General features: G+C 45.4%; 2 protein-coding genes across 4 annotated transcripts in view; one reads left to right on the top strand and one right to left on the bottom strand.

Annotated features, from left to right (window-relative positions):
- The window catches only part of LOC146170721 (rho GTPase-activating protein 39-like), a 33,535-nt gene extending 23,422 nt beyond the window's left edge, over positions 1-10,113 (bottom strand). For both annotated transcript variants that reach the window (XM_084586813.1, XM_084586814.1), the window contains exons 1-4: positions 9,988-10,113; positions 6,237-6,338; positions 3,421-3,559; positions 1,268-1,348 (exon numbers count right to left, since the gene is read on the bottom strand). In XM_084586813.1, the coding sequence (XP_084442939.1) occupies positions 1,268-1,348; positions 3,421-3,559; positions 6,237-6,338; positions 9,988-10,001 (336 nt within the window). In that variant the 5' untranslated portion in view covers positions 10,002-10,113. The remainder of the gene's footprint in view (positions 1-1,267; positions 1,349-3,420; positions 3,560-6,236; positions 6,339-9,987) is intronic.
- Positions 10,105-22,231, top strand: LOC146170720 (glucose-induced degradation protein 8 homolog). 2 transcript variants are annotated; one of them, XM_084586815.1, is made up of 4 exons: positions 10,105-10,445; positions 12,624-12,859; positions 18,000-18,185; positions 21,718-22,231. In XM_084586815.1, the coding sequence occupies exons 1-4, from the start codon at positions 10,412-10,414 to the stop codon at positions 21,994-21,996; spliced, it is 735 nt and encodes a 244-aa protein (XP_084442941.1). In that variant the 5' UTR covers positions 10,105-10,411; the 3' UTR covers positions 21,997-22,231. The 2 variants fall into 2 exon arrangements, with proteins under 2 accessions (XP_084442941.1, XP_084442942.1); XM_084586816.1 differs by having other exon boundaries at positions 10,112-10,445; positions 21,721-22,231.
- Positions 22,232-26,575: the final 4,344 nt, after the last annotated feature.

The raw sequence follows: 26,575 nt of genomic DNA, 5'->3' as shown, positions 1-26,575 counted from the left end.
TGACCTATGAAAATGACACCAAATTAATAAAATTGTGGTCTCTGTCCAACCCGGTTCCAAGTGGACCTTCTGTTGCCAATGGAGTTACTCATGCAACTTTAGAACAAAGTTGCTTTCGTTTCTCATGTCAGAACATCAGACACCCAATGACAGCCCAGTGCAATTCCATATGAAAAAAACAATTCAAATTTGTTCACTTTAAGCCTAAATTTTGTATTCTGAGCAAACCAGTTATATACTTTCCTGGTATGCTTCCACAAGGCTGTAATTCACCCCTTTACAAATTCAAATTAAAAATGGCGGAGATTCAAATTAAAAGGTATCCTGAGTTCCCAAGGGACAGCAAGCCACAGAAATCAGATTTCTGTATTGCCAGTCGCTGCCTTTGAGATCATATTACAGAACCCAGCAAATGAAATGAATTACGAGCAATCTATGTGCCGTCAGACCTCACGGTGTGCAAACTCCACAAACAAGGCAGGCAATCAAAACCATGACACTTCATGCAAAAATTAGGCAGAATGAGAAAAGAAAGAGAAAAGAAGTGAGAAATTTAAAAAAAAAATGAAAAAAGAAACCAGCAGAGCAAAACATAACCACACTGTCTGAGCAAAGGAGCAGCTTCTTGCATGTATGTGTGGGGATGCCTCAATATGTGCTGCCTTCATGGTTCATTAGGTCATGATTCTTGGACAGCGCAGCCCATCACCTCATTAGTGAAATGTATTTACAGTTAGAAACACAATGCCCTCAACCTGCTCAATCTTATAATTCTCTCCCGCTGGTCACAATTACGACAACTCGCTTCTTGCACATGAATAATGTGCCAAAGGTGAAGAAAAGCAACTCTGTCTGGCTCACAAGAGAAAGCACTTGGGCATGTTATTTGACACCACAATTGCAATCAACACGCTATGGATACAGATACCTCACCATTTAGGTAAAATTAGACTGGCTTGTGTTAACCATTATCCACAAGTTTGTTGGAGTTGTCAGCTTCAAAACAACGTCAACTTGTCACAGACCATGCTCTTGTCCTAGCTAACCCTCTCTGGCCATAAAGATGGTAAATACTGATTATTTATATGGTGAACTAAGTATAACTCATCAAAAACAAATGACTGGTAGCAGTTCTGAATGAAACTCTAGCACCAGAAGGTAAAGCATCCACTGAGGTACCCCCCTATCACCAGCAAAGGCTACCAAGAGAAACGGAACAGAAAAGGGGGCAAAAGAAGAAACATAAGAGAACCAAGGAGCCACTTACTCTGGTCTGTGTTCCCACGGACTCTTTCCTAACCGGTGCCCTCAAGACCTGCTCTTCGAGCTCTGTGCTCTCTTTCAACGTCTGAAACACCCACCGCAAGCCCCCCAGCGCACGGCATTCAAAAACAAGAGACAAGCCAGAGGCAGCTGGGGAAACCCTCTCTTCCCAATCTTCCCCATACGGATGCAGCACAGCAACAACATTAACTTGCTTGTGCATGCAACATTCGTGTGTGGTGACCAGAAAAGGCACAGTGCTGTTGACCCAATATGCAAAGCTGTGGCTGGGACTACAATGTAATGAAGGCTACAGGGTGTTAAACTGGGCTGCTTCGAAGCATCGAAGAGAGCTCTAGCAGCCATTGAGAGGAAATTGGTAAGGCTGGATATTGTTATTCATACTATCTGACACCCCTCAGAGTTACCCAGTGCTATTGGGAGCAAAAGTAAGATACCCCAGTCGCTGTGTGCTGAACCATAACGAACTGCAGGCACATGCCACCTAAAGCGTCCCTAGAGCCGAGACCGGTACAGAGGTTATCTGACGAAGCGCTCAACCGGCCACTGCACCGGTTTCAAACTCGAGACTGCTTTGTCGGTGGGTGCTAGCTCACAGTTTGTCACGGTTCAGCACATGGTGACAGCAGGTCTCTTACTTTTGCTCCTGAGAGTTACAAGTTACATACAAAATGTACATAAAGCTGGTAATTCCTTAGGGTTCAAACACCAAACTGTACTGGCCTAAAGAGGGTTTTATGTTTTTCCTTCATTGATGCCATGATAGCCAATGCGCAAAAATAAGTCGAAGCACAAGGCTTGCTAAGAGCCGATTTAATTACCCAGTAGAAATATTGATTAAATCAAGTTAGGTATTTGCATGACATCCTGTCCTTCTACGAAGGAATATAAAGTATATTGCTTTGAAAATATTCTGCTCTAAACTAAATTACTGCTATCCTTTCAGCAGCATTATCAATTTACAAAAGATGAATGGTGTTTGGTACTCACATGCAACAATTAAATAGTAACATAAACACCCCTAGTTATTTTTAACCTTCTTGTGCAGTACCATCTTTACTCACTAACACTAGAGGAACATGGCTCATTGGAGCAACAAGGTTCAATCAGAGAGCATCTCAACAGCCAGCCCCTGAGACCCTCCCCCCTTTTCATTCCCAGCTTCATGCACCTGTGCTATCACTTGATGTGCTCTGGCCTTTTCAGGGCAACCAATAAGCAGTGCAAACAAATTAAAAAAATAACAATTATTCCATTCCCAAGACCCCAACTAGGATCTGCACACACTGAACAAAGAGCGTGCAGGACAGAGAAATAACAAGAATGCACAAAAGGTAATTTTTTTTTCTTCTTTTTGCAAAAATGAAAGCAGAAAAACAGTGCATGAAATGAACCAGGCAGAAGGGTGCACTGGACACTGGGATGTCTCAACTAGAGGTGGTGGCCTCTGCCAATGGGGTTGGCGTACTGCGTCGCTCGCAGCTGTTGCGGTGGGCACAGTTCCCCGAAAGCGACCATAGATGGAGCCACTTTGCAACACCCGCACTACTCAAGAGACACCTAGCACGGTGTGGCACCATAAACGGCGTGTACATCACCTAAGGCACACAAGGAACAGAGAAAAAGTTCTACCATGGCATACAAGGTACTAATGGAATGCAGACCACTTGTGCACGAGTCATTGCAGTCACCCTTTTCTAACTGCTACAATTTCCCAGTAATCTACTAACACCCACCCTTTCAAGACAGTAGGAAAAGTGGCCATGCGTGTGTGCAACCATAAGCCCAAGAGTTCACAAGAAAACTGGATGCACACTACACAGTGCTGCCAGCACTGTCCCTTATTACTAAATCTATGATGTAAGGAGAGCCAGATACTTTCATATGAAAGCCTACAAAAAAAAAAAAAACAAATGTTGAGCTCTCACTGTTCCCCAGTGAAAAGAAGGCGTCTTTTTCATTCTTTTTCAAAGGCCACGCTAAAATAATTAATAGCCAAGCTGAACAACTACAGGGAATCAATGCCAGAATTATCTTTTAGAATGTCAGCATTACTTATTCTGATAAAACTCTAGTCTTGTGGCAGTTGAGTGGAGGCAACAAGCTCCCAGCAACAAATAGAGGTGGGGCACCCACCTGCAACTTGGCGAGGGGGATGATGTCGCAGTTCTTGGGCCGGTGCCACACGGTCAGCTGGCTGCTGGCATTGTAGTAGTAGAACCGGGAGGTGTTCTGGTCAAACAGTTCCCACCACTGGTTGTCATCCGTCAGCTTGCTGCATTGCCATAAAAACATACGGTTCCCTTTTGTCACACTGAAACCAATGCCAAATGTGCAATCCACTCCTTTTATTTGCAGTGAGCTTGTAGCAACCAACAGACTGGTCGAAACGTTCCACCGCCACCTCAAGGAAGCACTCACCGTCCGTAAGTCGGCCACGCAGTGGGTTCAGGGCCTGCCTACCATCTTATTGGGCATACACTGCACCTTCGAACACGGCCTCAACTGTTTCACGGCCGAGCTCGTTTACTGAACCTCCTTACTCCTCCTTACTGAATTCTTCGCCCCTCATCCGAGCGACTACATACAACTTCTTCGTGCAGTGCTCCACAGCTATCGACCAGAACCGCCGCACCCTGGACCGACTCATCAAACTTGCATCTCATCGAACCTCAAGAATGCTACCTATGTTTCTCTGCAGCACCACTGCTCTCTTCAGCCTTACTACTTAAGGTTGTTTCGTGTTCTGGACTGGCATCCCGCCTCGTATATCATAGATATCGATGGCTGAAGCCTGCTTATTATTTCCGCGACGATGCCTCTTTTTTCATGCCCGCTCATCTCTCTACCACTATCTCTCCACTTCCCGACACACTTATCACTCGTCGCTTTGCTCCTCGCTCGCCCTTTCTAGACAATGAGAGTAGCGCAAAAGAAGAAGGGAAGAGTACCGTGTGCTGGAAAAGCTCAGCTCTAGAGTTGGTACTTGGAGGCAGGAAGAATAGACCCTTTCGTTCAGTCAACATTTGACTGGTCCGTGTCCTGTTTCCTGATGGCGCTCTACAAACTCAAAACACGTTTTAAACTTTCACTTTGCTCCCCAATTTTCCAGCACATTTTTATACCCTGGTGTTTTGCAGATGGTTTATAGTTTTCCTCCTTTTATATGTAACCAAGAATTGTTTTAAAATCCAAGTCTCTGCAACTACATGCTCGGTGCAACTATTCAGTTACTAAGCATACATGTCACATCCCCACAGAAACACTGGACCACATCAATGAAAGTGCTTTCCTCATAAAAAAATGTGTACTGAAACATATGTAAAAGATAGTGAGCATAGTCTGGAGACAGTATACTCGAGACCCTAGCAACTAATGAACAATCCATAAAAATGCCATTGTTCGTTAGTATTTCACATCACACTTCACACTATTGTCCCTGCGACCCTGTCAGTTACAGTTGCTCTGTTATTCAATATAAACCAATCTCTCTTCTTTCTGCAGCCTTCTTATGAACATTCATTTTACAAGGAAAATACAAAACACTGACAGTAAATGCAGGGCAGTGGTCAACAGAGAGAGCATATTAATTAAGAGCAACAGAAAGATATACTCCAAGAGTGTACAGCAATTATTGGAAAATAATTAGAAACAAATATGTGCTACATCTTTATAACAAACTGTCAAAATGATAGTGCTTTTTGCAAAACCTTGAAGGCTCTAAATTGATAAGAAAATAATTCATAATGGTATTCCAAATTCAGTTTCCGCTTTTGTATTTATGTCCCTCCTGTGTTCACTGATAGCATTGTAAAAGTGCTTTGTTTTGCTTGTTATTGCTGCTCTTGCTTTTTGTATCCAAAAGTTTGTTTCACATCAGTGTTGGCTCCTATTCTGATTACTTCTTTGTGCAACACTTTTTGGACTGTGATGTCCCTACTGGGTCCTGCCTGTCTACCCACCGACAAGCAATGTATGCTCAGGTGTGGTAAAAAATGTAACCATTAAAAATAAAGGGCTATAAAAAAGTATTATTATTATTATTATTATTGCAGTTGTTGTATTCCATAATTTCATAGTTATAATTCCAAGCAGTTTACAATATGCTTCTTTTTTTCATGACATCAGGCATGGAATGAAATTGCGTGCCTACATTATTAAGAAGACAGACCTGCATAATAAAAACCATAAAAAAGGAATTTTTCAGTATATGTTTCAGTTTTAATTCACAAATCTGGCTTAAGGCTTAAAAGTATAAACACAGGCTGGCATCAACACTTCGAACTTCAAATGAATCAAGCAACTTTGTGCGGCACAGAGAAATTCAAATTAACCCCAGTTGACTGCGGTTTCTCACTACGTGATGGAATGAGAGGAACAGTGAGGGGGGGAAGGTCAGAAGGCATAACAAAAGAGGCGCCACCTTTTGTTTCATCTTCTCTCCTGTACCTACTCTCATTTTGAGGTTTAAGCACATTTTTCATTTGCATCCAGATGTCTACCACATACTGAACAGTATAGCCTACTTTAAAGCATTGCTGCCTCCCATGTAGCTTCCTTAGCGACATCAATGTTGCTTTGCCCAAAGGGTATTTGTGGCCGTACACAAAATTGTGAACCATATGCATTCTTCAAATAAGCAAAAGAAGTAAAGAAGTTAACTTTTATATGCACTGCTGCTGTGCTGCACACAAGAGAAAGCCCAAGATAACGGCAATGTGAAGCATGTTTCATGCTGTTGATTGTGTTCACGTCTCTGTGTACGCTAGCAGCATTTAACAAATTCAAATAACCAACTGTACCTCATTGCCGCAGTGTCTGAAATGAACCACCACCAAGCGGGTCACATTCTTACTCCGCAAGAAAATGTAAATGCGGATTAGCAAGCAGCTTAAACTCCCTCATTCCCAGCAGCTACTGCCCCAGCCATAAGAAGTATTCCACCCACTCACATTTTGACGCCAATGGGTGGATCCCAGACGCACTCGCCAGTTGTCAGGTTGGCGTACATGTGTTCCTTGGTGCGGGGCTCGATAATCTCCACCCATTCCACCCTGCACGGACACGAACGGAGAAGACGAATAAGTCAACACACTCCCCTTCAACTAATGGATAGAAGTAGAAGCAGGCACAAAATGCTTCAACCCAACTCCACAGAGAGCTGCACAGGAATATGCGGTTAAAGGAAAATTCTCCCAGTCTAAAAACAAGAGGCCATTTGAATATAGAGTGCAAAGAGTGTAAAAGATAAAGAGTGTAGAGAGAGGGAGAGAGAGTGTAAAGAGTGTAAAAAGAGAGTAGCAAGACATATCTGTGCTAAAATGTGGTGCCCTTAGAATCGTGTCATGTAAGTGTTGCTAAGGCGTGCTATTGAAACAGGTCTCGTACACAAATAGCAACCAAACTGAAGTGAAAATGCTTCAATGAAGGTGGTACGTGCAGACGTTGCAAAGGCTAACACCAGCTAGCAGAGGCATTTGAAAATTTTCAGCCTGTCACTTGTGAAATGATACAGGAGGTCCCATATCAGGATGCACAGATCATGGCGCAATGTCAAATGAGCACCACAGCCGACTATTTTGCCCACAGTCTTGACTGCACGAAGCTGTGCATAAATCAAGCGGCACTCAAGTAAACCACCTCCGTAACTATTTCTCAATCCTCTCTTCCCTTCTGGCAGTGACAAGCTTTGCCAATCTGACCCATTCACACTTGTGTGTGCCAATGATACAAAATAGTTTACAGCCCAGCTATACCAAATGGCACAATTTAAATAAATAAATGAAGATTTACAGACAACTTGAACAATGTAGGGGGCAAAACTAATGCTGTCTTTCCCACACACTTGCATGGAAGCCATGTAAAGAAAAGGAATGCATTACAGATTGCCAACCATGCACACACCTCATAGCCACTAAAAATGGAATCAAGATAATCAATAATTAATACTTCAATGCGATACTGCGTTAAAATGAGCATGTAAAATCAAGGTGACCAAAAATTAGACAAATCCATTATTAAGATATCAAACATCAATGGCAATAATGATGGAATTTTCTTTCATGTCTCACCTATTCAACACCATGTGTGGAATCAAGATGACAGAAAATTAGTCATGTAAGGAGTTATCAATTATTATATAAAACACCAACAGCAATAAAGGTGAAACACTCTTTCCGATCTCAATTATTCAGCACCATGGTTACTGCTTATGTGCCCTCAAGAGAATTCAGCTACTTCTCACGTCCCTGAGCTTTCATTCACTGAGAAACCAGATGTGCATGGTTAGCTGACTGTCAGCATGCCATCTTCCATCAAAACTATGCTCTAAACTATTCAGTGACCTTTTTTCATGCCCATACTGTTTACAGCTTCAAAAACAAAGCTATAATGTGCTACTATGACAAAAGCTAATCATGCCGTCAGTACCAATCTTCGTCAGCGAGCAAAGCTAATGGGTAAGGACAAAGGGAGAAGCCCACACTGACTAGGAGAATACAAACACACTCCGCCAGAAAAGGCTGGGCAGTCAGATTTCCTGCCTCGTACTCTGCTGTCACAGAAGAGCAACCAACAAATTATGGAAGCTTCAATGGGTCGATCTGCTGTAAGGCTTCCCATATTGGGTTCCACGAGATTGAAAGGCTTCCACGCACTGCCGCTACTGGGTTACACAATCCCCTCCAGTCATCACATGCCCTGCAGTCAACACTGGACCAGTGCCAGGCACACCGTAAACTACTCAGCGACACTGACTCACTGCTTGCAAGCACAATAACGTGCCCCTCGCATGAGTAGTTTCAAGTTGTGGTTATTTAGCAGCACAGCAAATGTATCACATTTAACGGCAACCAAAGGAGTTTGCCAAACGTCACTTAGCCTCGAAACATAGAGCATGTCATCAAAAAAATTTTAAAAATTTAATTTCGCTTAGCCTTGGTACAGCTAGGTAGCCCCATTCCTGCCACTTCCACAGACACAATGAATGCGCATTTCAATGCTTTCTGGTTGTGTGGAAACATGCCTCCGCATTTTGAGCGACCCCTGCTTATGTGTACTTTTTGTGCAGTAGTCCATAAGCACAAATGTGGACTAATTAACAATCAAACTCTGCAGCTGCTCAGTTTTGGTGAAGAGTGTAATGAATCAGCTACTCTTATAGAGACTTCAGTGTCACCGTTTTTTGCTCATCACCATGACACTAGACCTCAGCAAATCTGGACAGAGCTATTATGGCAACGACAATCAACACTTGTTCGACACGAGTGAAAAAGCCTTGACAAGCATCGAGCATACCCTTGTATTGCACTGGATGAAGACTTTCTGTGCATTAAAAATGTAGTAACATAGTTGGAAATTGCAGTCATGCATTTTTTTTCCCAGTGCATTTATTAACTACTTATTTATTAACTACTGCTATCATGTCAAGTTTGGCTGTAGTAGGATGCGCGTTAGCCACATTAGCCAGATGGGATTAACAATGCCCTAATTTTCATGTGAAGCACCGCAGTGTAGCTTCACATGATGGGGGGAGCAACGTGTAAAATGAATGTGCTGTTGCACATTAGGCTGCACTGCTGGGAAAAAAGTGGGTCACCACTGCATTTACCTCGATCAACATTTTAAAGATCCAGATCTACCAAAATCTCATGCTTGTGGAGAGCCCTCCATTAAATAAACGGAGCATACGCTATCCAAATGGCCCTTTAGTTCGGCGTGTAGTTGTATATTCACTCACATGCATACTCGCGCACTGCTTTACTTCAAGCCTTCCGAAAAGGCACCACAAGAAGGCAAGTGCGAAAGGTTGGTCTCAAGGGGCGAACGCATGACTTCGGAATCCACAGTCAATCTTGAAGATAGGTAAGTGACGAATAAGATATCTAAAATTCGCCAGAACTCTGCATTCACATGCGGATATAGTTGCAAACGAAACTGCACTCATCTGGCCGGACGTCGAATCACGGCGTACTGTGTGTATCACTCTCACGACTCCTTTGCGAAGTCTACAACTCTACAATGCGAGGGGACCCGAACAAGCGTGCCCTCTGGCCCGGGCCGCGCGTTCGACGCTCCGAAAGAACCGTCGCCGAAACGAAGCAACGCAACGATCTAGGCGTCCCGTTGTGGCACGCTTTTTCATTCTAAAGCAACGACAGCTCATGGGGCAAGTTGGTTGTCAGAGCACGTCTCCTTACAAGTGCAATGAGTGAGGCACACTCCGAACATAAAGTAAACAACAAGTGCAACGCGGAGAGCAGAAACACGAACGAGCCCCCCGTGGTGGCTCGCATATTGGCACGGAAACCTCTGGCGACGTTTGCCGCCGTGATCGAAGCGATCCAAGCACAAGGACGACCAACGGGACAGTTTCTCACGCTCACTGCCGGTCCAATTCAAGGCACCGCGCCCAGCTGGCGTGGAGTGCCTTTCGGGTCCGTCGAAACGGGACCGCGGCGGCCGTCGCCGCCCAAACCGCTAGCTAGCGTCGTGGACACGGCGCGGGCGAACAACGCTGACTTTCTCCCAGCTCCTACCAGTCACCGCGTTTTCCTTCGGGAGAGCGAAGTGATGATCAGCGATCTGCATCTATTCCGCTCTTTCCGCGATCTCCAGGCGAAGCGCCGATCAAATGCTCTACAAACCCGGAAGACGAAGCGAGAACGATGCGCTGGACGCACGGGCGCAAAGGCGCAGGCTTACTTTTCGCTGGCCATGGCGAAACGAAGACCACGGCAGCCCGCCGAGCGTTAAGCTTTGACGAAATGGTCTGCAGACATGTCGCAGCAGCACACCGTAACCGCCATCTTGCTCTCGCTAAAGGAGTGTGGAATTCTGGGACAGGTGCTGCTGCTGTTTGTGTGCTTTTCTTGCAAGTGCGGTTTGTGTGTTGGTCGCGCAGTCCGTGTATTTTGCCTGTAATTGTGGTTGAACGGCAGCTTTTCTTTTGGATGTACTGCTATGGTGTCTGTGAAGGTGGCTGAGTGTTGTGCGAGTTACCTACATCGCGTTGTGTAACTTTGAGGGGCTGGAGCCAACGGAACTGAACGCAGCGGATCGACTGTCGCACAACTTTTCGCACAGCGTCAAGCAGCTGAACCAGCTGAGCTGTAACAGGGCTGTAACCATGAGTCAAAGCACAGCGCCTCTTAGCAAATCGAGTAAGTTTCTGTAAATGTGAACCGAACATGCGATGCCTCCCGCATTCGTCGTCCACAGCTGAGTGCACATCATGTTGGTCGTGATGAGCAAGCAGTCCTAAAGCCGCCCAAAATGAACGTGTCCGTAAGCAATTTCGTTGCGCACACACACTTTATGTAGTAGAACCGGCTGTGTTCAAGCTCTTCTTAGCTGTGCTGGGTTTCCGTTACAACTGCGACTTAAACTTTTGCTTCCAGCCCCGTTTGTAGATTGCACGGGCTATCGCTGGGTCGCCTACTCGAAGCTTCGAGTTACGGGACCTTGGTAAATTTAGCTCCCGTGCTAGCTCAAACGGACTCTGAACGCTTGGTTAGGGTCTTGGACGTCGTCACAATGGTAGCGTCGGTACCCTGTGGAAACATTATGAAGCGGTGTTGTATGTCTTCACTCCTTTTTTTCATTTTTCTGACCTTGCTTGGCCCGGCCTTTCAGAATAGACTCAGTAGCTCAGAACCGCCGAAAAAATATTGCAGGGTGTTCCCATAATAGCGAAATTCGCGATATAGCTAGCCAAATCTGCGAGATATTTTCTTGCTGTAATATTTTTTTCTTACTCTTCTGAAAAGCGGATTCAGTTAGTTGCTTTATTTTCTGTCCATAACCAGCTACTATGCGTGGTAATTTCAAAATCCGTTCGGTTTTACCTTTATAAATAAAGTTTCCGGTTGAATCAAAAGTAGCAGGAGGGCAGGGTGCATAGTAGAGGCTCACATACAAACAGCTTTAATACAAGTCTGAGCATATGTGAATACACGGTCGTTTACATACCAGTCAGGATGCCACAACTCTTTTCGGGCCCCGCTGCGGTGGCTCATGGGTTAGGGCTCTTGAACACTGAACCGAAGGATGTGGGATTGAATCCCAGCCGCAGCGGCCGCTTTTCGGAGGTGAAAAACAAGGCGGCCGGGTACTGTGCGATGTCAGTACATGTTAAAGAACCCTAGGTGGTCGAAATTTCCGGACCTCTCCACCACGGCGTTTCTCATAGCCGAAGTCGCTTTGGATCGTTAAACCGAACAACTCTTGTCAGATACTTCTGAACTAAGTGGCAATGCGCTCGTCTTAGCCCGAGGCCCTCCAGCGAATGGCTTCGACTGGATGTCCTGACATCTCAGTTAATCTGATCTGCTCAATATGTGGCAGTCCCCTTAGCTAGCATGTCCCCACAATATCATGCCAGCAGGTTTAATGGTACTAACCATTATGTCATGATACCCGGTCGACACATTTGACTGGAGGGCCTCTTTTGAGGGGTGTGTTGCCACTTCGTTCCAGAGTTCTATGTGGTTATAATATATCAGAAGTCACTAAAAGGCGACATTACTCTCCTCCCCCTAAATTTAATTTAGTCCCATCACCGCATGGGATCACATTCGTCACATCAGGTTACAAGGCTACCCAGCTCTCGGCTGACAGGTTCATTGTGTATCTTTCTCAGCTGGATAGCATGCTGGCTAATAGCATAATTACTACAACTGGCTTTTTACAATCATGCGCCATTTTAGTAGTGATGCTCTTTACCCTTGAGAGGGTGTGTTGTGCACCGTTCATTATAAAAAAAAAAAATCATTCAAATCGATACTGAACAGGACACGTTAGCTGTCTGGAAAGAAGCATTTTCCTACAGAGTAGAACACAAATGTCACAATCTGTTTAAAGCATTAAATGAAGCGCCAAGTCTTTCTGTAGACTTGTGATATTTAGAAAAGAAACAGCTGCGAGAATATAATAGAGGGTTTGTATCATGTGGCAAGGTTCACTACTGGAGATGTCCTTGGTAGCAAAAAATTTTGAAATAAGTTCAAAAAGGTTTTTCCTTTCCTACCTTGTTACCTGGTTGCCCAGTATTGTTATAAGTGGATAGAGCAGATGTGTCCTCTTATACCTTAGGACATTTCAGCAACTGACTTGTGGGACAACACCAAAATACATTTTTCTCCTGCAGCAACAATAAAATTTTGCTGTTAATACATAAAAGCACTTTCAGCTAGAGTGCACTCAAACAAGCTACTAACAACTGTGTGGTATGGAATTACTTTGTCTGTGTTTCTCTGGTTGAGGTGTGATTGTTGGGACCGAATGACTGCAGCTACTCTCGCTGCACTAGCAGTGACTACATACGAGGCACGTACACGCAGGGTCTGGTGACAAGACGGGTCCAAACGCAGAGGAGACATGCCGTGCCGAATGGCTGGAGAGGCTGGACAAGGTTCACTTGCATCGTGGTGACCTGAACCGGATCATCATGGACTACCTGGTCACTGAGGGCTTCAAGGAAGCTGCCGACAAGTTTCGGCTTGAAGCTGGCGTGGTCCCACCCGTGCCACTAGACACGCTCGATGAACGTATCCGCATCCGTGACTGTCTTCAAGAGGTAACGTCTCTGTTATATCTGTGCAGTGGACTACAACATTATTCTTCTGGCTTTTCATATAGGTTTAGTAGCTATGTGCCTTAGACATGGGGTGTGTTAAATGTTTGCTCACGAGGATTCACAAAGTTTGCAGTTGATGTGGTCACAAAATATTCTGCAAATTTCGGAGGGTGAATGGTGGCTGTAGGGGGTAATGCGACGGCCAGCGCTTAGCAGCTGCTTAGAGTAGCGATGACGATGACAGATGGCGCTACAGGACGCAGGTGTGTTAGCGGCGGCGGTGGCGGCGTGTTTCGCACCGATGCGGGCAGGGTTTTGTGCTTTCGCTTAGCCCGTTTGCTTTCTGTCAGCTAAATCATGTTCCTGTGTTCTGCATGTACAGTTACCTTTTAACGCTATAACGTTAAAGGCCCCGTTGATCGAAAACGGCGTCATCCCACTGCCTGTACACATTACAAGCGAATGTGTTTCATCAACGACCACTTGTGTCTTGGCTGATGACGATGCAACGCACTCCGAGTACAGTTTTCCTCGCACAAAAGCAGAGCAAAGTATGAAACCCATCTGGTTGCTTTGCCAGCAAAACTTGATCAGCCGCAGCAGCACATGTACGGTTTCCTCTCCATCCTGCTCACAAACAGCGAAGCAAACATATTACAGCGGCTTCACCTGTCGGCTTGGAATTGACCGCGAACATCGAACTGATGCAGGCATTCATGACAAAAAAAACTATGGCAGCGGTTATACCCCGAGTGACAGCGCCTCGTCTTCACTTTGTTTGCGGGGAAAAGAGCAACTGACCACTGGCTTTAACGGAGAAGCTTGGAGCGATGCTTTAATATGTCCATGATGCATGACCGGTTAAGTGCTTATACCATTATCACCCTTATCACAATTCTGCACCAGCATCAGAAGAACGGTTGAAAAACGTCACCAGACGGTCTGGAAAGTAATTCCAGTGACGTCTTTTGCTTTGGGCGGTTCCCCGAGACTACCATACGCTGATCCGCTTGTACCTTTCTAAGTGGGCAGTGTTACCAAACTTATTAGACATGTCATTTATGATTGCTTAACGAGCTACAGAGCTCGGAACCTCGCAACGTATAAAAAGCCAAATGGCTCTTTCACCATGCTTTCACACACTTCTTGTAAACATTTCGAGCCCCCAGAAGAAGCAGGTTCCAAATTATGAATACATTTAACTCAAAGCCAAGAAAGAATGGCATAAAATGAGTTTTTTTTTTCATGTGAGTTTCGGAAGAAAATTTTTTTAGGGCCGGCTTTCGCCTTGGGGACGTTTTTTCCTAGTTGCCGCTTCTTCAGGGGACGTTTCTTCCGGGGACGTATCTTCCGGGGACCTTTTTTCCGGGGACGTTTTTACCTACACCGACGACGCGCATGCGCCTAGTAATCGGCCCACGCAACCTCGACGCGTGCACCACGCCGCCTAGTGGCCCAGAGGCAGCTTTGAAACGGGGCTCCGTCGTCTCGCAAAATATTGTCCATGACTGTAGTCTTCAGTATATCTTCGTGAAAATGAAAGGTCGAAAACACGTGATTTCAGAGAAAGCTTTCTGTCAACATGCGGAATCGCGCAATCCCATGCCGCACGGAGGCCCGCGTAATGTGGAGCCGGTAACAAATTCCTCACGGTTTTGTTGCTCCTGTAACCGCTCGCGCAGCCCATCACGCAGCTCGCCAGCCTGACTGTTATAGTGTCAGGTCGTCAAGCGAAGCTTGTTCCAGCAGCCGACATGGAAGTCAAGATTTTCATAAAAATCTTACAAATTGTCGTCCCGTGCAGCTGGAACGGCCGCGATAGAAACGCCAGCGTCTTGCTGGCTTGGCATATGCGCGGCTGCTGTGTGCACTTTCCTTCGTTTTGATGGGGGTGCTTTTTGTTCACAGAAGTTTCTTTTTGCATTTGGTCGGGGTTTCTTTGTAAAATACTTGGGCGCATCCGGAAATACCATGAGAGCAGCGTCGTCTTTCAGGTGGGGCCGATCGCGTCAAATTTCAACCACCCTTCCGCAGATCACATGCTTAAAAGTCCTCTATAATCTTCTTGAAGTGGCGCTCACATACTACACAATCTGAAGTGAGCTCCTTGTCGGCTCTCTTTATATTTTGAGCCCACAGTTCTCGCCGCGCTGCTTCCGTCGGGGCTCGAAAAAGGAAAGCCTTCAGTGAACGAGATCAGTATCCACTTTTGCATCCCGGTACAAAGCACGTTCGTGCTTTCGAAGCCATGACAAGCTCTTCGCATATACTACATCACTGCAATAAATAAAAATTCCAGCACCACAGAAACGCGAGAACAAGATCCATCGTTAATAAAAAACAGCGCGAACAGGAAGACACAAGACAAGGTAAAAAGAAGCTACAGGACAAGTGCTGACTCACAACTCAGCCTCAGCCTTTAATCCAAGGCCCAGACAAAAACAAATGTGACGAAAACGAAGCTTTCGCGTAAATCATTCCTGGGTTCATCTGCTAAACAAAAAGTCACTAAAAAAAGAAACCTCTTTGCTTGAAAGACCTAGAGCAGTTTGACGCACTTGATGTCTCTTGAAATAAAATATGCTTCAACCAGTTCTCTCGCCAACTTTTCTTTGTGCCGATACAAAATTCTAACCTGGTCAAATAGGCGAAAGCTTCGTTTTTGTCGCATTTGTTTTTGTCTGGGCCTTGGATTAAAAGCTGAGGCTGAGTTGTGAGTCAGCGCTTGTCCTATAGCTTCCTTTTATCTTGTCTTGTGTCTTCCTGTTCGTGCCGTTTTTTATTAACAATGGATGTTTACTAACTCGCCCAGCAGAGTATCTTAGCGAGAACAAGAGACACGGAGTGAAACACAACGCACGTGGGCGTAACAACAAGCGAAGGCAACTGTGCCAGGCTGACCTGACGGCCTGGCCGCGCGTCATCTGTGGCCATCCGTGGCACACCAGCCGCACTGCAGCGTCTCTAGAGGCTCCGCAAATTTTAATCGCGGTTTCGCACTCTCCTGAGCAAGGCACGCATACCCTTATCCGTCACACTACCCCCTACAGCCACCATACTGTGGATCACCGTTGCTTCTCGGTGCGGGAAAACCAGAAAGGAAATGCTTTTTTTTTCCGCTTTGCCTCTTTCTTTCTCGGTTCCCTCTTTCCACTTTTCTTTCTTACACCGAGGCTTCATACACCTCTGCCAATGATGGACACTTTTTTGCAGCAATGGGTGCTCAGTGCAAGGACTTCAAAAAATTTGATGGCAGATCTATCAAGAAATGGCACCACTTGTCCAGCAATTAAAGCACTTTTTCGACCTATTGATCCAAGTGCCTGATTAGTGACACTGCGCTGTAGTATTGTCCATTTTATATTAGTTTACCTTTCTGTAACAGAACTGTGGTTAAAAAAAAAATATATGGAAGGGAGGGGGGGTTACCCTTTTATCTAGAAAAGGGTAAGAAACAAGCTATGAAGCACATGTGTGTATCCTTTTCTGCGGTGTTGGCGTATACTGCCTCTTTTTCTAATACCTTCCGGCATAGCCAGAGAAGAGCCAAGTTTTACAAGATGTCATTGACCTCAATATTCCTTGTCTCTTATCGTTTGCATTATTAACAATGTGAACCCAGAAGGGATAGGTCAAAGGGAGTGCAAGACACCTAAGGCCTCTCCTCCTTAGTAACCATCACCAGATGTTTGTCCTGTACATTCAGCGGATTGTAAGAAGTCAGGTTCAAGAAGAAAAACAATTACGAGTAACACAATCTACATGACACAATCTACATGACAATACAGAAACTTGGTTTAGATATGGTAAGAGCAGTAATTTTGGCAAACACACAGGAAACTTACAAGGAGCATGACCGAGTAAAAGTCTTTTGCACAAAGGTCATGTTTTGTATGTGCTGAGTTATACGGAATGCACCTGTACTCAGCGATTTGATTACAAGCAGATTCCGGGAGAGAGAGAAGCAACTTTATTGAGACACCAGTCGATGGACACCAGGAAAGAAGTTCATCTCCCTTATCGGCCGCAATCCCTTGGGACATAGCAGCAGCAAGGGATTGAATGATTATGTCCTGCTCGACGTTACGGTCTGGGCTGCATAGCAAAGCCTACCAGGACTCTAGAGTATGTGAGCTATGTTACTGAGTCGGACATGTCCACTCCATGTGGACCAAGGTTGCTGCCTCGTGAAAAAGTTTGCGCTTTGACCTAAAAACTTGAGGATGCTATTTGCTGTGGAGTACTGTCTTGGGAAAAAACCCAGTCTGTAATTTCCTCCTTCCACATAACCTCCTCTTTCTTATTTAGCGTTCTGTCCAGCAGCGGATAAATTTGTTGATTCAATCTGCAGTAGTGTGATTTCCTGGTATGCACGCGTATCCTATCCTCTAGGCTGTTTACAACTTTGGTATTGTGGAACGGTCCAGTGAACGAGACCTTGGGCGACCGAATGAGCTTCCTTATTTCCTTCAAGTCCATGGTGAGCTGGTGCCCAAACGACCAGAACCAGTTCTGTGGATTCTGTCTTCCCTTTGTTTAATATATGGATGGCCGTCTTCATCTCCCTCCCCGATTCGTAATTTCTTGCAGCATTTTTGAGTCGCTGATGACCACCTTGATCCGACCTTGCCTGACTGCCAAGGCTATGGCCATTACCTCAGTTTCTACTGTCTCGACGTCACGGACTGTGCAGCACGCCACCAGGGTTCTGTTTTCCCTAACCATCATGCCTGCGTGTGCTGGTTTGCTCTCTTATACTGCAGCGCGCATATATAGGACTTTCTGTTGACCTGTATACCTCGCTTGAAATGCCTCTGCCTTGTCTTTATGTCTCCCTTCGTGAAAGGCAAGGTGCATGTTTCGGGGTAACAGAGGGATTTTAATCTTGACCTTTATTTGACGCGGCATATGTTTTGAGCGCACCTGCTCTGCTTAAGCTCACAGCCCAACCTCTAAAATTTTCTTCCCCATCTTAGATCCGAGTAGCCTTTGATGCTGAGTGGTAACAGCAGCCTCAATCAATTCTGTGAGAGTGTTTGAGACCCCTAGCTTCATAAGTCTGTCATGAAATTTTTTCCAATTGTCCTCTTGGCCAGCTACGCCTTGCGCTTTGGTGAAGTGAAGGGCTCCTTGCATGTAGGGCCGTGTGCTGGAAGCGGTGTCCCTGCTCAACGGTCTGCGGCCCGAGCTGCTGGACAACGACCGGTGCCTGCTGTTCCACCTGCGGCAGCAGCACCTTATTGAGCTCATCCGCGAGGGCCGCACTGAGGAGGCGCTCGCCTATGCACAGGACCACCTCAGCGAGTGCGGCGAGGAGAACCCCCAGGTGGGGAACCCTTCTTGTGGTGCCTTTTCTTGTGCTCATGGAGGTATTTGTAAGCCCTTGAAAAACTGAACGGACAAATGATATGCTATCAAGCCGTTCTCCAAGAAACTCCAAATGAATGCAAATTAAAGTAGCGTGACTCTGTCAGTACTCTGTAAGACTAGGGCTGTGGGTCCCGTATGGTCGAAATGCGGGGCCTTCTTGTAATGAACTTCTAACTGCTTCAGTCTGCTCCTCATTTTAAAAACAATGGAGAACTTTTGCCACATTTTGTCAATGCTTTATACTTGGCCAGGTACTGCTAAAGACAGAAGTGTCCAGGACACAGCTACACAGGTGGGAGCAGCTCTTCACCACGTGATCGCAACTTGCCAATAAGTGAAACGCAGCAGCAAAGAGAGAACAGCTGCGATGTGTTCAAAGTTTCAATGACTTTGTGAATATAGTCTATTCCTGATCACTATATTAGTAGCTGCTCAGACATTCTGCCAGAAAATCCTAGTTGGTATACAAACTTTGTCAATAGTTGTCTGTGCACCTCATTCACCAGCTACATTTTTCAGAATGGGCAGTCTGGATAATATGTTTTCCTTGCTAGCATGCATTCTTGTGTATTGAAGGCATTAGCACACCCCTTGGTATGCTTGCTATGTGTCACGGAACCCCTTTTAGCACACTCCTCATTATAAACTTTATAGACACATGTGCCTGAGCTTCACACAGAGGAAGACGACAGTGAGGACAATACACATGCATTGAAAAAACACTGGGTGGTGATACCTCGATATAACGAATCTCAGTGTAGCGAAATTAGCGATGTAACGGATTTTCTAAAATTTCCCAATCTCTGCCCCATTTAAAACTATGTATTCTTCTTCATAATATAACAAAGTAATTTTATGCCGCACATTCGATTTAACGAAGTCCTCGCAGGCCCCGCCAGGGTTGCGCAGGGGTTAGGGAGCTCGACTACTGTGCCCAAGGATGCGGGCCGGCCTCGGCGGCCGACTGAGCCAAAAAGCCATGCGCCCGTGTGCTGTGCGATGTCAGTGCACATTAAAAAACTCCAGGTGGTCAAAATTTCCCGAATATTTCACTGCAGCGTTGCTCATAGTCTGAGCTGCTTCGGGACGTTGGACGTTAAACCCCACTAACCAAACCAAAGTTCTTGCATATTGCATGTATCTACGAGCAACCAACTTGACAATTGAATGAGAGCTAGAACTTCAGTCCAGACACATCGCATCTTACACGTGCTTTTTTGTCAGTGGAGGCGAAAAGCAAGGCGCCCGTGTGCTGTGCGATGGCAGTGCACGTTAAAGAACCCCAGGTGGTCTAAATTTCCGGTGTCCTCCACTATGGCGTCTCTCATAGTCTGAGTCGCTATGCGACGTTAAACCCCACAAACCAAACCAAACCTTTTACGCACCAATTTTGCCGGCAGCAATCTGCGAGCGAAACAAAATGATGTTGACGGGGGCATACCGCCACGCCATCTGCTGTGTGCATACAAAGCCCGCGGTACGGAAGTCTTAGAACGCATCATGCTATAATGTTACTGGCAAGTCAGCACAGCAAAGTGCTGACCGGAAATACCATATTTACACGTGTAATGAACCCACTTTCTTTCTTTTTCAAGAAAAATAGAGTTTGAGGGGAGGGTTTAATATGTGGAAAAAGTTGATCTTTTTTTTTTTTTTTTACGAGTCGGCTATCCTTCCAGCCATCATCAAAGAAAGCACGTGGTCACCCGCAATTATTACTCCGGCTTTTAGCCTTTTAGCATCGTTCCACTTCAAAGGCGTTTGCTGCTATCACGCGGTTCAGTGATTTTGTGGTAGCGGACGCCGCTCATCCCATTCGCTGCATGATCACTCTTTTCAAGGACGCTGGCACTCTGCCAAGCTCGCTGCCCCCCCCCCCCCCCCCCCCCCCCCCTCACTTCACTACTAGAGCTAATGCCAAGAGACATACCGGTGATGTTCTCGCTGCTCAGCATCTTGGCGCGCTGCCAAAAAATACACTATGGACTGGGACGATGTGAAGGGTAGCGCTAACGACTTTTTTTTTTTAAGTTCTCAGCAGCAAAACTGGGAGGTGGGCTCTATACGGTACGCGTACGTGAGGCCTGAGCAAAAGATTGCCGCACCCACGGTAGCTGTGCCTGCTTGGGCGGTGCGAACATACGCCTAATCTAGTTTATAATATGAAAGCGTTCCAGCTGATCTAGGGACTCTTGTCTCTGTTTGCAAACATTGGATGATGATAATACTAGTGGCAACATCTGGAGGCGGCTTTGAGTACTAGGCACTGTGCTCGCTCTTTGCAAATGCGGAGAAAAATTATGTGTTCGCTCACTAACACTCATTATGCTCCTGATATACAAAAGAACATCTGGTGCCCTTGTAAGAGCTATTATTGCTTGAATTTTTTGCTTATTTTCTGAATCATACTTAAAAGTTCCTATCTATTAGCTGTGTTCCACGAACCTTTTACTTTAACTGGGCAGCGAAAACATTGGAACCCCGACGTAATGAAATTCGTGATTTAACAAAATTTTCCTTGGCAAGTAGGTCTTTGTTATATCGAGGTTCGACTTAACTAGGTTTAAGCTGCGGGTTTAATACCCCTGTCACACGAGCAAAGTTAATGTCATTCGTATCGAATGACATTAGCATCTAATGTCATTATTCCCATGCTACACGAGAAAATTTAATGTCATTAGGTTCGAATGACATTCTTCATCGAATGAGTTTGGGGAGCTCATTCGCATTCGATCGCGAACCGAATGTGTATTCTTGACGCCAGATACGCAGCAGAAACAAGTAACGCAACAACATATTCTGCGCACATTGAAATTTAAAAATTATATTTCTAAAGTTTTGTTTTAAAACCTGTTAATTTAGGTGTAAAATTATTAGCACTGCAGACTCTCGCGGAACGGCATTACTCTCGGTCACAGCAGTGGTCCAGTAATGGCAGCAACTCATGATCATTTTCGGCTCTGTGTTCCTTGGTAACCGCATCTCCGCGTATGTTTGTCTCGGAACTATTTAAAGTTTTGACTGAGCGCCTCACAGTTTGGACGCCAATTGCATGCTCTACGTGTCTCCGTGCGTCTCCGTACTGTGTATCCGCGCTCCGCTGTGTTCAGCCATATTGTTTATTTACATATTTCGGATTTCTGGGTGACTCGATACTTGGCTTGGATTTTTATGGCTAAAGTGCTACAGCACAGTCAAAAGTAATGTTTTTCGCTTTAATTATCGTACAGAAATGTTTTGATCAGCTTTAAAATGTTACATAGTGATTTCAAACGCCTTTTATGCGCACTGATGCTCCTTCTGTGCAGCATTTTTTGTAGCTGATCGTAATCGCTACCATTTGCGAATGACATTATATTTTACCGTGTAGCACCGAAAGAAACCGAATTACATTCGATTCGAATGACATTAAATCTGCTCGTGTGACAGAGGTATAAGACAGAACATAACCGTTCTTTCCTTCACGTGACTCCCACGTGCGTTGCAAGCAGGTGCTGTCTGAGCTGGAGCGGACGCTGGCACTGCTGGCTTTCGAGGAGCCCCAGTCGAGTCCCTTCGGGGATCTGCTGCACCCGTCGCAACGACAGAAGGTGGCCAGCGAGGTCAACGCAGCGCTCCTGGATGAGCAGAATCCACGGCCGCAGCTGTCAGTGCTGCTGCGTCTGCTGCTGTGGGCGCAGGAACAGCTGGAGCAGCTGCCACCGGGGGTGTCTCGGACACGGTTCCCCAAGGTCACCCAACTGGCCGACCCATTCCCCCAGCAGTAGGGTTCTTTACCCTAGCGGTTGGTGGCCGCCGCCGTGTGACCAAAGACAGTGAACATGAGTAAAAAGAGCCCCACTTTCTGTGTCAGCCCAGCACGTGTGTATAGGAACCGTGGCCGGTTGACCTCGGAACACACCTGTGCACCACACCCCCGGTGGTGGTGGCGGAAGGAGCCAGTGCTTCTGGAAAGAGAATAAAAGAACGAAGATTTTTGTGCACGAGGGATGTGCATGTGTGACAACCTTGCGGCTTTTCTTTGATCGGGCGGCCTAATGCCAAATCAGCCCAAACTGTGACAGAATGCTGGATTTGCAGTACGCCTGTGGGTTATATTCTGTCTTAAGTCTGTAGGTTTGGTCGAGCATACAGCTCAAGACTGTGGAAAGTGTTGCCGTCCACTGTGCATTGAAAATGCACACATATTGCCATCATTCTTGTTACTACGGGGTGTAGTCAGTGCAGCTACCACAGGACCGGGTTAATTGGAGTAATATGGGAGAGGCCTTTGCACTGCAGTGGGCATAGTCCGGCTGATGATGATGATAATGTAGTTTGTGTGCCTTTCACTTTAATTCAACATTGTTTGAAAGTCTTGATGTACCATATTGTCGCAAACATAAGCAACACCTCACAAAACATTTTGCCATTCGGTGAAGCTCGACACGTATCGCTGAAATTGAGGGCTAGTGTTGCTTCATTCAATGCCAGCTGTTTGACAGTCATAACGGAAGTCGGAACGAGATTAAAGAGGGTTGTCCACCTCAGCTTAAAAGTACAAGCGAACTGGGATCTTGTTTTCAAAGATTTTTGCCAAATACTAAAATGTGTCGTAAATATGTTGACACGAGATAGATTTTTCTTAGCGTCTAAGCACTCTTTCCTCACTTTCAGCATTGCAATCATGACGAAAAAGGGTGCTTAGTATGAAGGAAATATGGTGTATGCCACTAGTGTTCCACATTGGTAAATCTTGTCATTTCAAACTTATGAATGAGGTCATCGCTGACATTTTGACTGGCATGTGAGCTAGTCGCCCAGGGGCTGCTAATATACAATGTTTTATGTTCATGGTGTGAGGCACACATGGGGCTTTTTAGAACTGTGCATCCTGTAGACGGTTCGTAAAAGAGGATGAATGTCGACAAATCGTACCCAATCGTAGCTGAAATCAAAGCTGCTGTTCTACTTAAAGTACTTTGTGCTTTAGGTTGAGCATGAGTATGGACTGCGATCAAAAACTAGTTTAAGGGCTCGTGATTAAATGGTTCATGACGGTCACTGGTCGATTCAAGTCAAATGCTCAAAACAAGGCCTCTGCTTATCGATATGGTGTACTCGTGTGGCCAAGCTATCTTTACGTGTGAACTAACTACGTTGCAGCAACCAGTTCTCTTGTGTCCCTGCTTGTTTCTTCATTTCCTGTGTGCAAGCTCTGGCAATTGAACATGGATGCGTACCTGTTACAGGCATTGCATGCACTGCCCAACTCCGTTTTCTGTATCACGCAGAATGTTGACTAGTATTTTCAAGATAACACTGCCCTTTTATGTTGCACCTATCATTTTATATTCAATTACTCACTGCACTGTGTTCAGTTTCTTTTCAAGCCATTCTGTTGACCTCAAAGTTTCAGTCCAATTGGTGTGCATTGCAGGGATGCACCAGTTGTATACAGACTGCATCTTAGATCTCATAATTTTATTACTTTACTAGCAACTCCCCCCCTTCTTCTGCGTGCTGTCTTCCTGCCCAACCTTTACATTAGAGTCGCTCATTCATACAGCATACTGATTTTTACCTTACCGATTGCTGATTCCACATATTTGTAGAAGCTTTCAACTATCTGATCATTATGGCTTGATGTAAGCATGTGAGGGTGTGCCGCCTTCAATTTATGCCTCCTTCTTAAGGTCACTGCCACCCTCTCATATGCTGTAGAATTCCTGTGTTGCCAGCTATGTCTTTACTTATCAAGAACCCCATGCAGTCCTCTGTCCTAATTTCATTGGATAAGGGTCCAGTGTCAAATGTTGCAGGATTCAGTTTCCAGTGATGGCCTGTCTTGATCTAGAGATTCTTAGTAACCTCCTTTGCTTTGCAGATCCGGCAGCAGCTTAGGGACTGAGGGCCTGGGGTTTATTGATTCATTTATATGGGAGGTGGTCAATTACTACACTAGGGTGGCCAAATCCTGCTTTGGTAAGAAGGCATGTTTGTGGTATCTTGTTGCCAGGGTCATGCTACACCCTAGGCCTGGTTATTTCATGCCATCAACACTTGCATCTTTTAAACCGGTGGACAATTGCAGCAAGGCCGGAATTAGAACCGCAATGCTCTGGCATAAAGCAGATAACTCTAGGTACCATCACCACATCCTGACATGGACTATATAACCTGTATTCTGCATTTCCATCAAGTGGAATGCATGCACAGCTGCTGCTATTTTTGTCATATTATTTTTCTATGGAAGTTGGACTGTTGTTTGTGGACACAGCTGCTCAAATGAACAAAAGAATTTTCAAGATACACTGTAGCAATCTTCAACATATTCATTTGCGATGATGTGGACTCGCTGCAGTCAACCAACACAAGAGGCAAACTGTGGTATTCAACCAAGGTCCCCAGTGTTCTTACCTGCATCACATCACACACTCAGCCAAAAGATGCCAACCTTAATCCAAAAACATGAAGCCGTTGAGGTGGCTGAGTTGTTGTCTTGCCCTGCTATTTCTCCGGAGTACCATGGTTTGAACCAGACTGCAGCGGCTGCATTTCGATGGAGGCAAAAAGCAAAGGCATCTGTGTGCTGTGCAAATTCAGTGCACATTAAAGATTCCCAGGTGGTCAAAACTGTTTCACAACCCTGCACTACATCACCTCTCTCTTCACCCGCCTTTCAGTTCAGGTGTCCACCAAAATGTGTGACACTGCGCCTTTCCTTTCCTGCAGTTTAATTTCTTCTTTTTTTCCCCAATAGAAAGGATGTGGCTTTGAATGGTTTCCAGCTCGGTTGCAGTAACATTCTTGAAAATCCCATTTGGTGATATCTAATCTTACCATCTCGGGCCATCCCAAGAGAAGAGATAGTTAAACAAAGAATAGCAGGCAGTGCCAATGGCAAACAGAAGCAGTTTGTTAATGCCTGAACTTGCATGCCACTTGGGCTCTCGACATTCTTCAGTCCTCTGCTGCCAGCAGGAGTGCTTCAATTTGCGAAGCTGCTGCTTCATTTTGTCTGGCAGACACGAAAAGAAGGCTAACCACTCGGCATGGCTGTTGTACCGGGCAGGCGCATCGTATTAATCACCCAGTAATTTCAGCTAATCAGTATACCGGTGGGCTAGTCTGTCTGTATAGCCCTTACAAGAAATGTAGCACAACCACGACACCATCACAAGGAAGCAGATGAGACAAAATGCTAACCTCTTTGGATTATTTCAAGGAAAGAAATAACTTTCAGCTTAGGGGCCTAAACACCTACAATTCTTGCAGCAGAAGCAATTTCTAGATTTCAGGGGGTGCACCCCTCGACTTCCCTCAGTGAGAAATTTTGCAAATTAGATAGAAAGTCCAAAAAATTCGTCTCAGAGCCACAAGCCTTCCTTTAGCTGCATGTAGTACAAAAAAAAATGTAGCAAGAGGACAGGAAGTGTTAACCTCTCATTACATCCATGTTTTGGGTTTGAGAACCAGTTCTTTTTTTCCCTCTCAAGTCGGAATTTAAAATTCAATAAAATGAAGCGACAGTGAGACCTATACTGCCCTTCATCATATGAACGGACCTGGTCCAAGGCTAATATAGAACATGGGCCTAAGTCATCAAGCCTCAGACAGTCACCGGGGCTTTACGGAACCCAGTCCTGATTCACACAGCAAAATACCAGGCATTCCCACTCCCAGAACCTATGGATAGCACTGGCCACCATAGAAATGCAACAGTTTTTGCTTGCAACCCAATATTATTAACCCCGGAAAGGCACATGACAGGCCAGCAAGATTGACTGGATAATAGTTTCCCCTGACCTTGCTGCCAGCTTGCTCTCTTTACAATGGAAGCTACAGTAAAATCTTTCTAATTTGACTGTTAAAAAACTCGTATTAGGAGCATGGTCCTGGCATTCACCCATGCATGTAAGTCTACGGTGTTGGACGATCATCAATTGCGATGTAGGCAGGCTCGCTCGTTATTCTGGGTGGGGGCTGGTGTCGAGGACCTGCAAACCCAGCAATCGCCGAAATATGCTGCTCTAAACCTGATTTGCATAGAACAATGGTGACCGTGCAGCTCATATATGCACGCTATGGCTGGCATGACAACAATCATCCGGAAGTGCCCCGTTTCAGATATATAGCCAATATATATAGTTCAGTTGCACATTTTTTGTTTCACTTTCCTTGAAGGTACCATGAAAAGCTTATGAAACTAGAAAATGTACATAAACAATTGTTATTCTATCAATCTTTTCTGCAACACAAAAGTTGTAAGCTAGCTTAAACCTATGATCTCATGCACACGAGGGCGAGCGCGTTGTGCCTGGGGCAGCAGACAATTAAAAACCACAGCGGGCGTCGCACATAAAA

The sequence above is a fragment of the Amblyomma maculatum genome, unplaced genomic scaffold (genome assembly GCF_055883805.1).
Source record: "Amblyomma maculatum isolate TAMU_Amacu unplaced genomic scaffold, ASM5588380v1 scaffold_62, whole genome shotgun sequence".
In the NCBI taxonomy this organism is placed as follows: Eukaryota; Metazoa; Arthropoda; class Arachnida; order Ixodida; family Ixodidae; genus Amblyomma; species Amblyomma maculatum.
Note: the sequence above shows the minus strand (reverse complement) of the source record. Positions and strands in the feature narration are given on the sequence as shown.

Coding starts and splice junctions, on each gene's coding strand:
- LOC146170720 (XM_084586815.1), top strand. CDS start 10,412: ATGAGTCAAAGCACAGCGCCTCTTAGCAAATCGA. Junction 12,860..17,999: donor TCCGTGACTGTCTTCAAGAG/GTAACGTCTCTG, acceptor CCTTGCATGTAG/GGCCGTGTGCTGGAAGCGGT. Junction 18,186..21,717: donor GCGGCGAGGAGAACCCCCAG/GTGGGGAACCCT, acceptor GTGCGTTGCAAG/CAGGTGCTGTCTGAGCTGGA.